The 16,556-nt window shown below is 46.9% G+C and overlaps 1 protein-coding gene across 4 annotated transcripts in view; it reads right to left on the minus strand.

Annotated features, from left to right (window-relative positions):
• Positions 1 to 6,071: 6,071 nt before the first annotated feature.
• The window catches only part of RGL3 (ral guanine nucleotide dissociation stimulator like 3), a 40,783-nt gene continuing 30,298 nt past the window's right edge, over positions 6,072 to 16,556 (minus strand). For 3 of the 4 annotated variants that reach the window (XM_079959323.1, XM_079959321.1, XM_079959324.1), the window contains 4 exons: positions 14,920 to 15,064; positions 12,131 to 12,280; positions 7,930 to 8,044; positions 6,072 to 7,253 (listed from right to left, as the gene is read on the minus strand). In XM_079959323.1, coding sequence (XP_079815449.1) covers positions 6,679 to 7,253; positions 7,930 to 8,044; positions 12,131 to 12,280; positions 14,920 to 15,064 — 985 coding nt within the window. In that variant the 3' untranslated portion in view covers positions 6,072 to 6,678. The remainder of the gene's footprint in view (positions 7,254 to 7,929; positions 8,045 to 12,130; positions 12,281 to 14,919; positions 15,065 to 16,556) is intronic. The other variant, XM_079959322.1, reaches the window with a different exon arrangement.

Consider the following 16,556-nt stretch of genomic DNA (forward strand, 5'->3'; position numbering starts at 1 on the left):
GCAGGTTTCGAATTCTTCCAGTTAGTTTATCCAATTCTGCATAGTCCATCAATTTCATCCTCCATTCTTCTTTTGTCGGTAATTCTTCTTGCTTCCATTTTTGTGCCAATAATATTCTTGCTGCCGTCACTGCATATAAAAACAACTTACAATCCTTTCTGTTTATATCATCTCCTACAATGCCAAGTAAAAATGCTTCTGGTTTCTTAATAAATGTATATTTCAACATTTTTTTTATCTCATTATATATCATCTCCCAGAAGTTTTTCACCTTTTTACATTCCCACCACATATGATAAAATGTTCCCTCTTTTTCTTTGCATTTCCAACATTTATTGCTAACTTTATACGAGGGTAACTGAAATTCAAGGCCCATGCGTTCTATGCTCCTTCTGGCATCTAGCCTGTCCTCAGTGCTCAGGCTAAGCCCTGGAATATTTGACGTGGTGGTAACATGCATCAGTGCCTCTGATCATGTGCAAAGGGCACCCTTGGCCAAGGCACAGTCTGACCCCCTCCTTTGGTAATCCTCATAGAATTCTAGCCCAATGGTTGCCATTAATTTGATTTTGAATTGATTTTAGAATGAATTGATTTTAGAACGCTGGGTTACTTTTATTGTTGTTAGCCGCTCTAAGCCCGGCTTTGGCTGGGGAGGGCGGGATATAAATAAAAATTTATTTTATTATTATTATTATTATTAAGAGTACATTGCAGGCCCACCGGATCAGAAGGGTGACTTCCAGGTAGGCAGCCTCTCTGGGACATTAATTGCATGGAGAATTGGAAGAAAAGAAGACGTCAGGGTCAGCTCAAGGCATTTTGTTGCCTGCAGTGGAGGGCAAGATGGCCCCTTTGGTCTACGTATAGGGCAGCTGAATCCTTCAGTGCCCTCCACTGCCCCTGAGGGCAGCAGGAAAGTGCACCCACCTCTTCCAACACACTGTGCCAGTCCCCCAGCATCTGCCGCCTGAGACCCCTGCCTTGCCCTGCCTAAGGGTAGGGCCGGCCCTGGAAGAGGGAGGGAGGGAGGGAGGGAGAGAAAAGCTGTTTTCCAATGAACTGCAGGCAGGGTGCCCAGGTTGAGAGAAGAAAAACGACAGGTCTGGTGCATTTGCTTTGCTTTGGGTAGCGCAGTTGGAAGGTCTGTGTTCGGATGAGTGTACGACAGCCATTTCTTCATCTCCTTCCTTAAGGTGTGGACATGAGAAGTATGGAGAAATGGCTGCCATACAGCCATCCATTTTTTTCTGTTAATAGCAGCTCATTTGACCATATCATTGGGCTGGAAGGAGTCCTTGGGTTTTTCTTTTTCTAATTTTTTTATTGGCATAAAAAACAAAATTATACAGACAGCAAAACGAAGAAGCCTAAATTAACATTGCCTTCTACCGATAAGAAATAATAACAACTATTACAATAATGAAAATACTAAAAGTACATTTACGTCCCCTTTTAAATTTATATTCTGGTTACAATATATTACTATTCTATAAGAATCTGTTATATGTTTTGCTGTCCCATATATTATTTTATTTCCCAAATTCAGCCTAACCCTTCCCTCCTCCCCACTGCTTCCCTTCACCTGTGTGAGATCTTCCCAACATAATATTTTTTTCTAGTTGCTTTGATAAAATAGAGTAACATGAAAACTGTTAAATTATAATTACTTCTTTTGTCCTTGCACACTTAAGCGTGTAAGCGTGTCCTTGGGTTTTTCTTTAAATACAAAGTTCCATAAAATGATGGTCTTATTTCTGGAAAAAATCGACTTATAATTGAAGGGTCCCTTGGGGTGCAGCTAAACCTGTGGATTTTGCCTCCATTTGTTACATATAGGATAGCCCAATCATGGGGGGTGGCAATTGTTCATAATATTCATTTTGTGCGCTTTTCCGTTATCAGGTTGGTTTTGTTGTAACACGGATGTTATATGTGCAGCCACTTGCGAGCGTCTCGTGATTTTTTAAAAAGCCATTCTCATTGGTTTCCAAAGAAAAACACAGGGAAGTAGGTCATTATAATGAATTGATTTTAGAATGTATTTCAATTAATTGATTGTGATTTTATGTAAACTGTGTTATTTTACTGTTGTTAGCCGCTCTGAGCCTGGCTTCAGCTGGGGAGGGCGGGATATAAATAAAAATATTATTATTACTTTTATTATTATTATTAGAGAAGTGAAAGCTCAGCAACCAGAGGTGAAGGAGCTCTCCTGCAATCATAGAATCACGGTGCTGGAAGGGACAAGGTTCATCTTATTCAACCTCCTGCAAAGCGTGTTCTCCTTCATGGAGAGCACGTGTTGCGGTGGGGGCCGCCAGGACACTCCAAAGTTGTGGGGCGGGCTAATTGACCGTTGGCCACTGATGCGATTGGGCTTCCCTTGTCGCTGGGACGAAGTTAATGTTGCCATTTGTTGATTGACAGCCAGAAATGCTAAAACTCCTTGCACGAGGCTAGGGCTTCCTCTTTCCGCCCGTGCATCGGATTGCCCGTCCCTCCCTCCCTAGAATTAGGATTATTCACTTGACCTTGCTATGCCTGTCATGGGGTCATCTGCTCTTGGGGCAGGGGCCCAGTTGGAATTTTGTCCATCTGGCTGATTGGCTGGGGCCATTTGGTTTTTGCCTACTGCGTAGCAAATCGTCACAACTTGTAAGGTTGTGGTTAGGCGTTGGTTTATGGTTTGGTTGGTTGAGGGGCATGGATTGGCTGTGCCTGCCCCTCTAATGCTGCTGCTGCAAGGGATTCCGTTAAAGGAATCAGGGGCTAACTATTGCTTGTCCACTCTGTCAAGGGGGCTCGGGCCACTGCAAGAGCTCCTGGCTGCATTTGGGGTGGGCTGAGGGCAGGTTCCCTGCTCCGTCGCTACCCCCAAGTGTATTCCCCTTTTCTGACTTTCGCAGGCGTGCGGAATGTCAGACTGTCCCCCACGGTGGGGGCAGCTAGTTGCAACCAATGCCTAAGCAACCACTCACATGTTTGTATTTTAATAAAGTTGTGGCCAAAATTATGCCAAAAACCTTAAACAAAAATATTGGTGTGATGTGTGAGTTATTGGGGTGGCCCTGGGGACCTCGACACGCAATGCAGGAATCTTTTGACCAACAATGCCAGGGACGGGGCGACATTTTCAGGGAGTAGAAAATGGGGAACGGCAAAGCACATGGGCTTGTCTCACGTTTCCAGAGACTTTCCAAAGACCACTCCCTGTTCATGTGCGTGAGCGAAACTCCAGAGCAGGTCACTAGAGCAAGTGGCCTCTGTGCCAGTGCTAGATTTGGGAGGTGTGGGCCTTGGGGAGAAAAGTAGGCACAAACAAAAAGTGTTTGGCAGTGATAAGGCTCTAGCAGCTCTGTGCTCTCCTGCACAGCGGTTGTTTATCCCAGCCACTCTGTACTTTTTGAAAACATCCTCACGAAGTTATTCAAGCCATACCTTCTTATCTGATTCCCTTCCGCATTTGGCTGTTATATAGCTGCTGCTGCTGCTGCTTCCACCCCCAAAAAGAACTTTTCCCCCTGATCCAATTTAGTTTTTTAAAAGCCACAACAACAAAAACCCCTATTCCCTTTTCTCTAAAGTATATGTGATATATAATAGGCCTAATGAGATCAGAGCTCTGCTAAATTGGGTCAAATCTGTTTCTAGTCTACTCTCTGGTCTACCCAATGCCTCCATCCACTTTCTCAACTTCATGAGTAATTTTATATTTTATAAACTTCTATCGCGGCCCCTAGTCCTCACCCCCCGAATCAAAAGCCCTTGAACAATTTAGACTTCCCCAGTTGTCTGATCGCTTGATCATTTTGCTCACGCTCTTCTTCTCCCTTTTCTGTACCTACAGCACCTTTCTTGATTGAAGTGGCCAAAAACCTGCACACAAAATATTCTAAATGCAGCAACGGCATACAAAGGCTGATTCTCCCACCCCCCACTTCCCTTAACGGCATACTGGCTGATTCTCCCACCTCCACTTCCCTTAACAACCCCCCCCCCCTATTTTTTTTCCATCCTAATTCTTAGCTCTATTCACCACCACCACAAACTGAATTGATGTTTTCATTTATGTGTTGACTTGATTAGTATTGCAGTCCTACATTGTTGGTCATACATAAACCCCATGTATATGCAAAGCTAGAAAATAAATAAATGCAACAACATAAGTTGCCCCACCGGGCATCGCCTTGTTTATTTCGCAAATCGATTTGCTGTTTTGTTGCCTAGTCATCCATTCTGACAAAAGCTCTTTGCCGTCTCCTTGAGTTTTCACCAATGCCAGGTCAATGATTCATAAGACCACTGCCATCCATGACTTGATCATGGATGGAGGATTTGACCTGGCATGTGTAACAGAGACTTGGTTGGATGAAGCAGATGGGCCTGTCCTTGCCGCTGCTTGTCCACCAGGTTTCTCTTACGCACAGCAACCCAGGCCTTGTGGGCGGGGAGGGGGGGGTTGCAGTGATTTTTAGGAAGTCATTAGTTTGCACCAGGCGTCTTATTGAGAAGACCCAGTTCTCTGAGTGCATGTTCTGGAAGTTGGGCAATAGGGGCAGTACAGGATTCCTTCTGGTGTTCCGACCTCCCCGCTGCACCAAGGATTCCCTCCCTGAGTAGGATGTGAAATATGTTCCATTGGGTTGAATGGTGCTTTTGTAAGGACTGATAGCTTTGATAATACAGTGGTACCTCTGGTTAAGAACTTAATTCGTTCCGGAGGTCCGTTCTTAACCTGAAACTGTTCTTAACCTGAGGTACCACTTTAGCTAATGGGGCCTCCTGCTGCCGCCACACAATTTCTGTTCTCATCCTGAAGTAAAGTTCTTAACCCGAGGTACCACTGTAAATTTGATTGATGGCTGCTATCAATGTGCAGAAAGCAAGAGCAGCCATTCTAGGTCTGGTTCCCTAACCTAAAAGAGGAGAGTTCTCGGTCAGGTTTTGCTTTCGTACCACCTCCTTTTGTGTTACTCTTCTAGTTCCTGGTTCCTCCAGCCGGGGAGGGCAGGGTACAAACAAAATTATTATTATTATTATTATTATTATTATTATTATTATTATTATTTCTCTCTGCCAGGGCAAAGTGCACAGCTTCTGCAGAACAGATAGAGTTGGCGAAATCCTGAAAGTTTGCATTTCAACAAATTATTTTATTGAAGGGTGAGTCTCATGCAAAGTCAGCTGTTAGTGTAGTGTAGTGGTTAAGAGCAGTGGACTCGTAATCTGGTGAACCGGGTTTGCTTCCCCGCTCCTCCACATGCAGCTGCTGGGTGACCTTGGGCTAGTCACACTTCTCTGAAGTCTCTCGGCCTCACTCACCTCACAGAGTGTTTGTTGTGGGGGACAAAGGGAATGGAGATTGTTAGCCACTTTGAGATTCCTTAGGGTAGTGATAAAGCGGGATATCAAATCCAAACTGCTGCTGCTGCTGCTGCTGCTGCTGCTCTTCTTCTTCTTCTTCTTCTTCTTCTTCTTCTTCTTCTTATAATAATAATACAGGTCTGGAAGTCCAACACATACTTCCAGCTACAAGCTCACTGTCAGACAGGAGCTACCACTAGGCCTCCCTGCCACCCACCCACCTCTGCTCTTGACTACAGTGTTTAATTCTGGAGGGAGAATAAGGGAGTGAGGTGTTGCATTCCTCTGCAAAATATGGCTTGTCTCACTCAGGGCTGGCCCAAGACATTTTGGCACCTGAGACAAGCCACAGAATGTTTTCCGCCTCCCTGCCAGGGAAGAAGGGGGAGGGAAAATTTATATCAGGAATAAGTGGGTTTTCTTTATTATTATTTTTTGAGATTTACACTGGGAACAAAGAGGTGAATGAAGATCTACATAAGGAACAAGAGGGGGAATCAAATCAACCTTGCTTGGTGGTTGAACTGGGAATCAAAGGCCGTGGGGTTTATATACCGTATGTGACAACAGCCACAAGGATGCTACTAGCCCAGAGATGGAAGGAAGAGATAAACCCGACGAGAGAAGAATGGCAAACCAAGTTGATGGACTATGCCAAAATGGCGAAATTAACTGGGAAGCTCAGAAATCAAGAAGACAAGAACTTTAAGAAACAATGGGAAAAGTTCATAATTTATTTACGAGACCACTGTAAGCAGGTTAAAACATTAGCAGGATTTTAACCACACTTGTAAAGTAATGGAAAGTATGGATAATTTAGAAGGATGAAAAATAAGTACTGATTTGCAGTTGTAAATATGATTACTAGGACCCATGTAAGGGATGGGGGGAAGTCAGGAGATTCAGAGTAATCTCGATATTTGGATTCGGAATTGTTTTCTGTTACATGTTTATACTTAAAAAAAAATCAAATAAAAATTTTATTTAAAAAAATAAAGTCACTGGTGGCAAATGTCATAAATCAAAAGGGGGGGGGGACGAAACAAAACACCAGGACACTGGCACCCTGTGGCACCTCTGATCTCCGCTGGCAAGTTTCTGCTTACCTGGCTTGCATCAGTTGTGTTTTGTACTGAATGGCCTGTAAGCCCCTCTCTCTTGGCTCTACGATTCTAGGATTACTGAGGGGAGGCACAGCTACGGAACCTCACAGTGACCAATCCATTAACATCATCGCTCCCTCGTGGGGCACTCAGTTTTCCTGGCCATTTCTGTGTGGTCTCATGTAGGAGGGGCGTCTCTATTCGGTGATTAGCTATGGCCCTGAGTGCCCAGTTCTAGGTCAGGACTGCTCAGAGCTTCTAGAGTTTGGGAAGCTGAAAGGCGAGGGACGTCACAGTGACTGAGGGACCCTGACCCAAGGGATGACCCTGAGGAATAGCAAAGGGGCGACTGGCATGAAGAAGAAGGAGTCTTTGGCTTCTGCGAGGAGGAGGGCAGAACAACATGGGATGGAGCTGGACCGAAGGGTGAGTGGCGAGAAAGTGGCAGGGGGGATGGAGGAGAGCTTGGAGGGTCACTTGACGGCTGCCTGGAGGAAGGAGATGGAAATGGGGGTGCCAGGAGACACGAAGCTAGCCAGAGCTGTGGAGATGGTGAGCCATGTGGGGACAGGCCAGGAGGGCCTAGGTGTGGAGAACTGCAAGACGATGAAGCTCCGGTGCCACGGTCCTTGTGTGTGGGGGTGCCGTGGAGCGTGGTTTTGCTACCAGGCTGCATGGTCCCAATGGAGTTGGGGGCTCCTTCCTTGGGGCAGAGGAGGAAGTCGTGGGGGCCAGCGGGGTTCATAGCGTAGAAGGCATTGGCGCTGTCAGGGATCAGTAGCTCTTGAAGAATAGAGAGAGAGAGAGAGAGAGAGAGAGAGAGAGAGAGAGAGAACATGAGTGTTTTCCTCTCCATCCAGGTCCTGTGACCCGGAAACTACGACTAATCCAGAATGTGGCAGCTAGACTGGTGACTGGGAGCAGCCGCCGAGACCATATAACACCGGTCTTGAAAGACCTACATTGGCTCCCAGTACGTTTCCGAGCACAATTCAAAGTGTTGGTGCTGACCTTTAAAGCCCTAAACAGCCTCGGTCCAGTATATCTGAAGGAGCGTCTCCACCCCCATCGTTCAGCCCGGACACTGAGATCCAGCGCCGAGCGCCTTCTGGCGGTTCCCTCACTGCGAGAAGCCAAGTTACAGGGAACCAGGCAGAGGGCCTTCTTGGTAGTGGCGCCCTCCCTGTGGAACGCCCTCCCATCAGATGTCAAAGAGAACAACAACTACCAGACTTTTAGAAGACACCTGAAGGCAGCCCTGTTTAGGGAAGCTTTTAATGTTTGATGTATTACAGTAATTTAGTATTTTTTTGGAAGCCACCCAGAGTGGCTGGGGAAGCCCAGCCAGATGGACAGGGTATAAATAATAAATTATTATTATTATTATGATTATGATTATGATTATGATTATGATTATTATTATTATTATTATTATTATTATTGTTATCCCTCTCCTCACCTTGACCATCTCCCAACAGCTGCAGGAGCCGGTAGTTGTGCAGCGAGTGCCCTTCCAAGTTGTGCTTCTGCAGTGCACGCTGAACTACAGCCGTGGTCTTATCCTGGCTGGTGATCTGTGGGGGAAAGTCATACGCTAATGAGCCACAGAAGAGGGCACAGGGGTGGCCCAGCAATGTGGCACCACAACACAGAAGGTGTCCAGAGAGGCACAGGGGAGAATATTAACAAAAGTAGTGAAAACGCCTTCAATCACAGAGCCTAGGGCTTGCCGATCAGAAGGTCGGCGGTTTGAATCCCTGTGACGGAGTGAGCTCCCATTGCTCAGTCCCTGCTCCTGCCAACCCAGTTCGAAAGCACATCAAAGTGCAAGCAGATAAATACCCGGTGGGAAGGTAAACGGCGTTTCCGTGCGCTGCTCTGGTTCGCCAGAAGCGGCTCAGTCATGCTGGCCACATGACCCAGAAGCTGTACGCCGGCTCCCTTGGCCAATAAAGCGAGATGAGCGCCGCAACCCCAGAGTCGGCCATGACTGGACCTAATGGTCAGGGGTCCCTTTACCTTACTTACCTTACCTAATGCTAGCCGAATCAAAAAAGTGTCAGACTAAACCAGGGGTGGGGGGGTACGTGTGGCTTTCCTGGCGTTTGTTGGGCTCCAACCTGCATGAGGTGGGATGAAGCCATTTGTCATGGGCCAGGAGTTGGCTTCACCTGCTGAGCAGCAGCCTGAAGGAGCAGAAGGCAAAGTCGTGATTCGCAGCTTGGAAGTTTAGACAGCCAATCACGTTGGGAGTGGGAGTGGCACAGGCTTTCAGGAATGTATATAAGCAGTTGCTTTGCCCCTGTTTCCCAGTTATGTAGATCAATAAAGGTTCTTGCTGTTATCGCTGCGTCTTGCCTCATGGGAACCCGCCTTCACTTCACTCTTGACCTTAGGGCTAGACTGAACTTCTCGGTAGTGGCACCTGCCCTGTGGAATGCTCTCCCACCAGATGTCAAAGAGAAAAATAACTACCATACTTTTAGAAGACATCTGAAGGCAGCCCTGTTTAGGGAAGCTTTTAATGTTTGACAGACTACTGGATTTTAATATTTTGTTGGAAGCCACCCAGAGTGGCTGGGAAAACCCAGCCAGATGGGTGGGGTATAAATAAATTATTATTATTATTCCTCTTCATCCTGGAGAAGAGTAACTAGTGGGGTGCCACAGGGTTCTGTCTTGGGCACGGTCTTATTCAACATCTTTATCAACGACTTGGATGATGGACTCAAGGGCATCCTGATCAAATTTGCAGATGACACCAAACTGGGAGGAGTGGCTAACACCCCAGAGGACAGGATCACACTTCAAAACGACCTTGACAGATTAGAGAACTGGGCCAAAACAAAGAAGATGAATTTTAACAGGGAGAAATGTAAAGTATTGCACTTGGGCAAAAAAAATGAGAGGCACAAATACAAGATGGGTGACACCTGGCTTGAGAGCAGTACATGTGAAAAGGATCTAGGAGTCTTGGTTGACCACAAACTTGACATGAGCCAACAGTGTGACGCGGCAGCTAAAAAAGCCAATGCAATTCTGGGCTGCATCAATAGGAGTATAGCATCTAGATCAAGGGAAGTAATAGTGCCACTGTATTCTGCTCTGGTCAGACCTCACCTGGAGTACTGTGTCCAGTTCTGGGCACCACAGTTCAAGAAGGACACTGACAAACTGGAACGTGTCCAGAGGAGGGCAACCAAAATGGTCAAAGGCCTGGAAACGATGCCTTATGAGGAACGGCTAAGGGAGCTGGGCATGTTTAGCCTGGAGAAGAGGAGGTTAAGGGGTGATATGATAGCCATGTTCAAATATATAAAAGGATGTCACATAGAGGAGGGAGAAAGGTTGTTTTCTGCTGCTCCAGAGAAGCGGACACAGAGCAATGGTTCCAAACTACAAGAAAGAAGATTCCACCTAAACATTAGGAAGAACTTCCTGACAGTAAGAGCTGTTCGACAGTGGAATTTGCTGCCAAGGAGTGTGGTGGAGTCTCCTTCTTTGGAGGTCTTTAAGCAGAGGCTTGACAACCATATGTCAGGAGTGCTCTGATGGTGTTTCCTGCTTGGCAGGGGGTTGGACTTGATGGCCCTTGTGGTCTCTTCCAACTCTATGATTCTATTCTATTCTATTCTATTCTATTCTATTCTATTCTATTCTATTCTATTCTATTCTATTCTATTCTATTCTATTCTATTCTATCCAATTACCGCCTGGTTTCGAATCTTCCATTCCTGGGTAAGGTGATTGAGAGAGCGGTTGCTGAACAGCTTGGTAGGTTTCTGGATGAAACATCTGCTCTGGATCCATTCCAGTCCGGCTTCCGCGCTGGCCATGGGACCGAGACGGCTCTGGTCGCCCTAACAGATGATCTCCGCAGGCAGCTGGATCGAGGCGGGTCGGGGCTGCTGATTCTTCTAGATCTGTCAGCAGCTTTCGACATGGTCGATCACGAACTCCTGGACCACCACCTTGCCGACGTGGGGATCCAGGGCACAGTCCTTCAATGGCTGCGCTCGTTTCTCTCTGGTCGGGGACAGAGGGTGGCGCTTGGGGGGGGAATTGTCATCGCGCCACTCCTTGGTGTGTGGAGTGCCTCAGGGTGCGATTCTCTCCCCGATGCTTTTTAACATCTTTATGCGCTCCTCTTGCCCAGCTTGTCCGGAGTTTTGGGCTGGGTTGCCATCAGTATGCTGATGACACCCAACTCTATCTGTTGATGGATGGCCATCCTGACTCGGCCCCAGACACACTGGCGAGATGTCTAGAAGCTGTGGCTGGATGGTTACGTGGGAGCTGGTTAAATCCTTCGAAGACAGAGGTCCTCTGGCTGGGCCGGGACGATATGGGATTGAGGGGGCAACTCCCATCTCTTGCGGGGGTGCAATTAGTGCCAGCACCGTCCGTTAAGAGTTTGGGTGTAATCTTCGATACCTCCCTCTCTATGGAGGCGCAGATTACAGCTATAACAAAGGTGGCATTTTTTCATCTCCACCAAGCTAAGCAGTTGGCCCCTTATTTCTCTCACCCTGACCTAGCCACTGTGATCCATGCGACGGTCACCTCCAGACTGGATTATTGTAACTCGCTCTACGTGGGGCTGCCCTTGAGACTGACCCAGAAACTCCAGCGGGTGCAGAATGCTGCGGCGAGACTCCTTATGGGGTCTTCGCTGCGAGATCACATTCACCCAGTACTATACCAGCTGCACTGGCTCCCGGTGGAGTACAGGATCAGGTTTAAGGTGCTGGTTTTAACCTTTAAAGCCCTTTACGGCCTAGGACCCTCGTACCTACGGGACCGCCTCTCCTGGTATGCCCCACAGAGAAACCTATGGTCTGCAAATAATAACATCCTCAAGGTCCCAGGCCTCAGAGAGGTTAGGCTGGCCTCAACTAGAGCCAGGGCCTTCTCGGCTGCGGCTCCAATCTGGTGGAACGCTCTGTCACAAGAGACTAGGGCGCTGCGGGACCTGACATCTTTCCGCAGGGCCTGCAAGACAGAGTTGTTCCACCAGGCCTTTGGTCAGGGCGCAGCCTGACTCCCTCCTCTGGCAACCCGCACAGAATATTGCTTAATCGGTTGCCATTAATTTGATTTTAATTAATTTTTATAATGAATATTTTGAATGTGTGATTATTTGATTGTTTGATTATTTGATTATTGTTAGCCGCCCTGAGCCCGGCTTCGGCTGGGGAGGGCGGGATATAAATAAAATTTATTATTATTATTATTATTATTATTATTATTATTATTATTATTATTATTATTATTATATTCTCTTCTTCTTCTTCTTCTTCTTCTTCTTATTATTATTATTAACCTTGGACTCTGCCTCCAGGCAAGTACTCTCCCACCGAGACTCAATTGCTTGGCTGGCTTCTCCCTCCACTGAGCTCTGCCATGGCTGGCAGCACAGGACTATGACACTGTTTGCCTCAGTTGGTGGATCTGACCATTGCCCTGCCCTGCCATTGTGTCGCTACCTGCTCCTCTGGGACTTTGCCCATGCTGCTGAAGCAGGGCTGTTGCCCTCACTGTGCAGGGCATCTATGCGCTCCTCCCCTGCCCGGAAATCTTCACCCCCACACGCAGACATGATGCACACCATCCAGTCATGTCCAGATGTTCCTGGCAGCTTGTGTCCCTTGTCAACTCACCACAATGCTGCGATACAGGTTGCCGTTGCCATGCACATCATCCATGCTGACGCGGATGATGCGCGACTCTGTCCCTCGTTGCTTGGAGATGGGAGATGGTGGGGGCTGCTCCAGCGGAAGGCAGGGCCTTAGCTGCGGTACAGACAGATTCTGGTCAGGAGAAGACAACCAAAAAGGGGACCAGGAGATGAATCCATGAGTTGTGACTCCCTTTCCGCCCCACATTCCCATTACCTCTCTGGCCACCAACACCATCAAAACATCTTGCTCAGAAGTTTCTGCCACTTCATTCGCTGATATGTGCATCGGTGCTAAATGAAAGCTGGCTCTTCGTGGGTTACCAGATGTCATTGGGTGACAGCTCCCATCAACCCTGACCTCTAGCTCTGGGGCTAGGGATGATGGGAGTTGTAGTTGAACAACTTTTGGTGACCCAAGGTGACAGCATGACTGGTCTTCAAGGCCGGCCTATCCAACAATATCAAAATAAGCTCCAATAAACAAGAGGGGAAGACTCAAGAATAGAAGCAGACCTCAGAACATTCCAAGGCACAGCCCATAGAATGATTCCTGCTACTCCTATCTTCAATGGACAGAAACTATTGGAACAAAAGACATTCAGTGGAAACTAAAGACGCTATACCTGTGGATAATTGTTTGAACCCTTCCAATGGATATGGGGGTGTGTGGGAAGGGAGGGGAAGGAAAAATTGTACGGAAAATTTAAAAATTGGAAGGAGATAATATAATGTATGTAAAAATCCCGAAAAAATAAAAAATAAAATAAATATTCCCCAGAGGAGGAGACGAGTGGGGGTGATAGGGGACCCTACTGAGGGGAACAGAGGCAGTAGTGTGTGGAGGAAATAGGATGTCATGGGAGGTGTGCTGTCTTCTGGGTTCCCTATCTATCTATCTATCTATCTATCTATCATCTATCTATCTGTCTGTCTATCTATCTATCTATCTATCTATCTATCTATCTATCTATCTATCATCTATTAAAATTGTATATTGCCCTTCATCCTAAGATCCATAGGGCGGTTCACGGCATAAACATACAAAATGAACACGCAAAACATACCAATATCCTCCCCTCCCCCCCCACCCCGCTGACACATTGAAAAGGTATTTATTTACAAAATACATTTATCTAGAGATCTGCTCTTCCCAGCTGTCAGAGATGAGAATCTTTCTATGTCTGTTTAGAGTCTAAATACCCCAGAACCAGTCTTGGAAGTGAAGTACTGTACTAATCAGTGGCTCCATCAAGGGCATTTAATTCAAGCTTGAATACCTACCAAGTGCCCTGGACATCCCATCTTTTGCATGAGAGCACAGAGGCCATTTTGGGTGCTGCGCTCTCACTCCCCCCCCCAAAAAAAACACCCCACAACACTTTATCTGGGTGAGAGTGAGGCATGGGTCACATGACTTGCCCGGGAGCACATCCCAGAAGATGCAAATCCTAGTTTTGGTTCTCAAAAGTTGGATGGCATGAACTTGCACCAGGAATGCATCCCAACATTTTATATTGCTGAAGTGGGGGGCTGGGAGAGTGGGACGGAGACTTCCCTAAATCTTGTATTTATTGGTCAATCATACCATTTTTTTCCAGCCACAGGTATAAAAAAATGACTGGTAAATTATTACAGTCATACCTCACGTTGTGTCCGCTTCAGGTTGCGTGTTTTCATTTTGCATCCCACGGCAACCCGGAAGTACTGGAATGGGCTACTTCCAGGTTTTGCTGCTCACGCCTGCGCAGAAGCGCCAAATTGCGCCGCACGTCTGCGCAGACACGGTGTTTCGAGTTGCGGGCTTTTCACATTACGGACAGGCCTCCGGAATGGATCCCATCCATAACACGAGGTACCACTGTACACCATTCTTGTATTATAATGATAGCTTTTAATATCTATTCCTTTCACATGTGTAGCTTTTAATATCTATTCCTTTCAAATGTGGGCTCATTTTTGGCTAGAAATGAAATCAGCCTACCACACTAATATTAATAATAATAATAATAATAATAATAATAATAATAATAATTTATACCCCGCCCATCTGGCCACCCCCCCCCCAGCCACTCTGGGCAGCTTCCAACAAAATATTAAAATACAATGGTCTGTTAAACATCAAAAGCTTCCTTAAACAGGGCTGCCTTCAGATGTCTTCTAAAAGTCTGGTAGTTGTTTTTCTCTTTGACATCTGGTGGGAGGGCGTTCCACAGGGAGGGTGCCACAACCGAGAAGGCCCTCTGCCTGGTTCCCTGTAACTTGGCTTCTCGCAGCGAGGGAACCGCCAGAAGGTTCTCGGCGCTGGACCTCAGCGTCCGGGCAGAACGATGGGGGTGGAGACGCTCCTTCAGCGATGCCGTCTCTTTGCACTCTCTGTGGCAACTGCATTACGAATCCCCAAGAGAATTTGCCTTCTTCTGCTTGCCCCTTGCTCTGCTCCATATTCCACCACCATCACAGGTGCAACTGGCAGTGACGCAAGTGCAGGCCTTTTGGGTGTGGGCACCCAGGCTGTGGAGGTCCCTCCCCAAAGAGACTCTGCTGCCCCCTTTTGAGATGCTCTGTCCCAGCTGTTTTATTTTGACAGGCATTTGGTTTGTGTTGATTATTTTCTCCCCTTCTGTTTTATAGCAACATACAGACTTCTGCATTTTATGTTATGCCCTTGTTAGCTGTCTCGGTCACATAACGAGATCTTCTAAGATTGTGAGTTGTTTCAGGGACCAAGAGAACGGGACAGAAATGGTTTTACAAAGAAAAATAAGCTACCTTGCTAGTGGGGAGTCCCCGAGTTGGTGAACAAGGGGTGCTGGATGCATCTTCAGAGGAAAGGCTGCTGCAGGAGCCCAGCGGTGAGATTCCGGGCTTCTCAGGGCTTGGAGAAGCAGCAGAGGCTTCTGAGCCCAGGAGAAGTCTGCAAAGGAAGAGCAGAGACAGTGACTCAGGTGTGGGAGCATCACTGTCGGGTAGTGGTTAGTTGTGTATCAGACAAGAGCTCCAGGGTCATATCCCTACTTCACCATGATATTCATTTGGTGACCTGGGGCCAGTCAGCATACCCATGTTAGAATTCCCGCTCCATGACTGCAGTCATGAGATTGTTGTCTATCACATGGCAGTATATGTTTTGACTCCACAAAGTGGGACGTGACAGAGACAGGATATTTGTGTTACTGTGTCCCGTGAAGTGGGACTATTGTCCTTTGTTCTTTTTCTCTTTGCTGTCTGATGCTAGAGAGAGAGGGAGCCATGTTGCAGTGCTCCGTGTGTGTTTCTATGTAAATAAAGTAGATTAGCCCAAATGCTGAGTTGCTGAGGTCTGTTATGCGAACTGCGAAGACTCTGCGGATCCCTAAGTGTGCCGATGTCTGTTGGCATCGGTCACTGTGATGTTCGGGCAGAAGAAAGCTTATGAAGCTCCCGAACGATCGACCAGGAGGGTGGGAACATGCTAGTCGGGCATGTGTCTCTGCCAGGGTCCTACTCGAGTGTAGGCCGAACTCCTGACAACCCAAGCATAGTTTGCCTTTCAAGATTGTTGTAAGGATAAATATGGAAGGAAGGAACCATTTATGCCTCCTACAGAACAAATCTCTCTTTCATCACCAATACACATGACACTGTACTCAGTAATAATATAAATCTTGGGCTTGCATGGACCAGCAGATCCATCCACTGCCATACACTCACGGTGTGGCCTCGGCCATTGCACTGCCTCTCAAATTGAGTGCTCCGAACTCTTGGGAAAAGTCAGGTTGCCAACTTTTATTTCTTTTACTTGGGACTCCTAGGTCCTACGCAGTGAAGGGGAATTTAGGAAGCGGTGCTTTCTCCAACAACATTCCCCTCCAACATTCCTCAGATGAAAATAGGGACAGTTCTCACTGCCCGCAACAGACCGTTCTCGACCCCCCATTTTTAGTCATCTCCTCCCCCCCCCAAAGCATTTCCTACGAGAAGAAGGGCAAATGCTATCAACACCACACCAACAGGACACGCACCATCTGCTGCCCTGAGAAAACCCCTTCATCCCTATTTTATTTTATTCTTTGGAAGATTTTAAAAAAGAAAATCTACGATCAAATCATATAAGTCAGGATGGCTTTCATAATTATGGGACTGTCCCTGGAAAATCAGGACACTTGGAGGGTATGCAGTAGTGTACCTGTAGGCCAGGAAAAGATTTGTTTGCCTGACAGCTGTTCAAGATGCAATAACCTTGTCAGAAAAACATAGCTACTTTGGGGAGGGAGGTGAGTGATCCCTTCCCTTAGGTAAAGCAGCCATTCTTCTAGATCAGGAATGAGGAACCTCAGCCAAGAAGGCTGCCAGGCTGGTTTTTAACCCAAGGGCGGCCCAACTGCAAAAGTGTAATCTTGTCATAACATGCGATTTTTTCGGAGGCA

The sequence above is a fragment of the Podarcis cretensis genome (assembly GCF_951804945.1).
Source record: "Podarcis cretensis genome assembly, chromosome: 17".
NCBI classification, from domain to species: domain Eukaryota; kingdom Metazoa; phylum Chordata; class Lepidosauria; order Squamata; family Lacertidae; genus Podarcis; species Podarcis cretensis.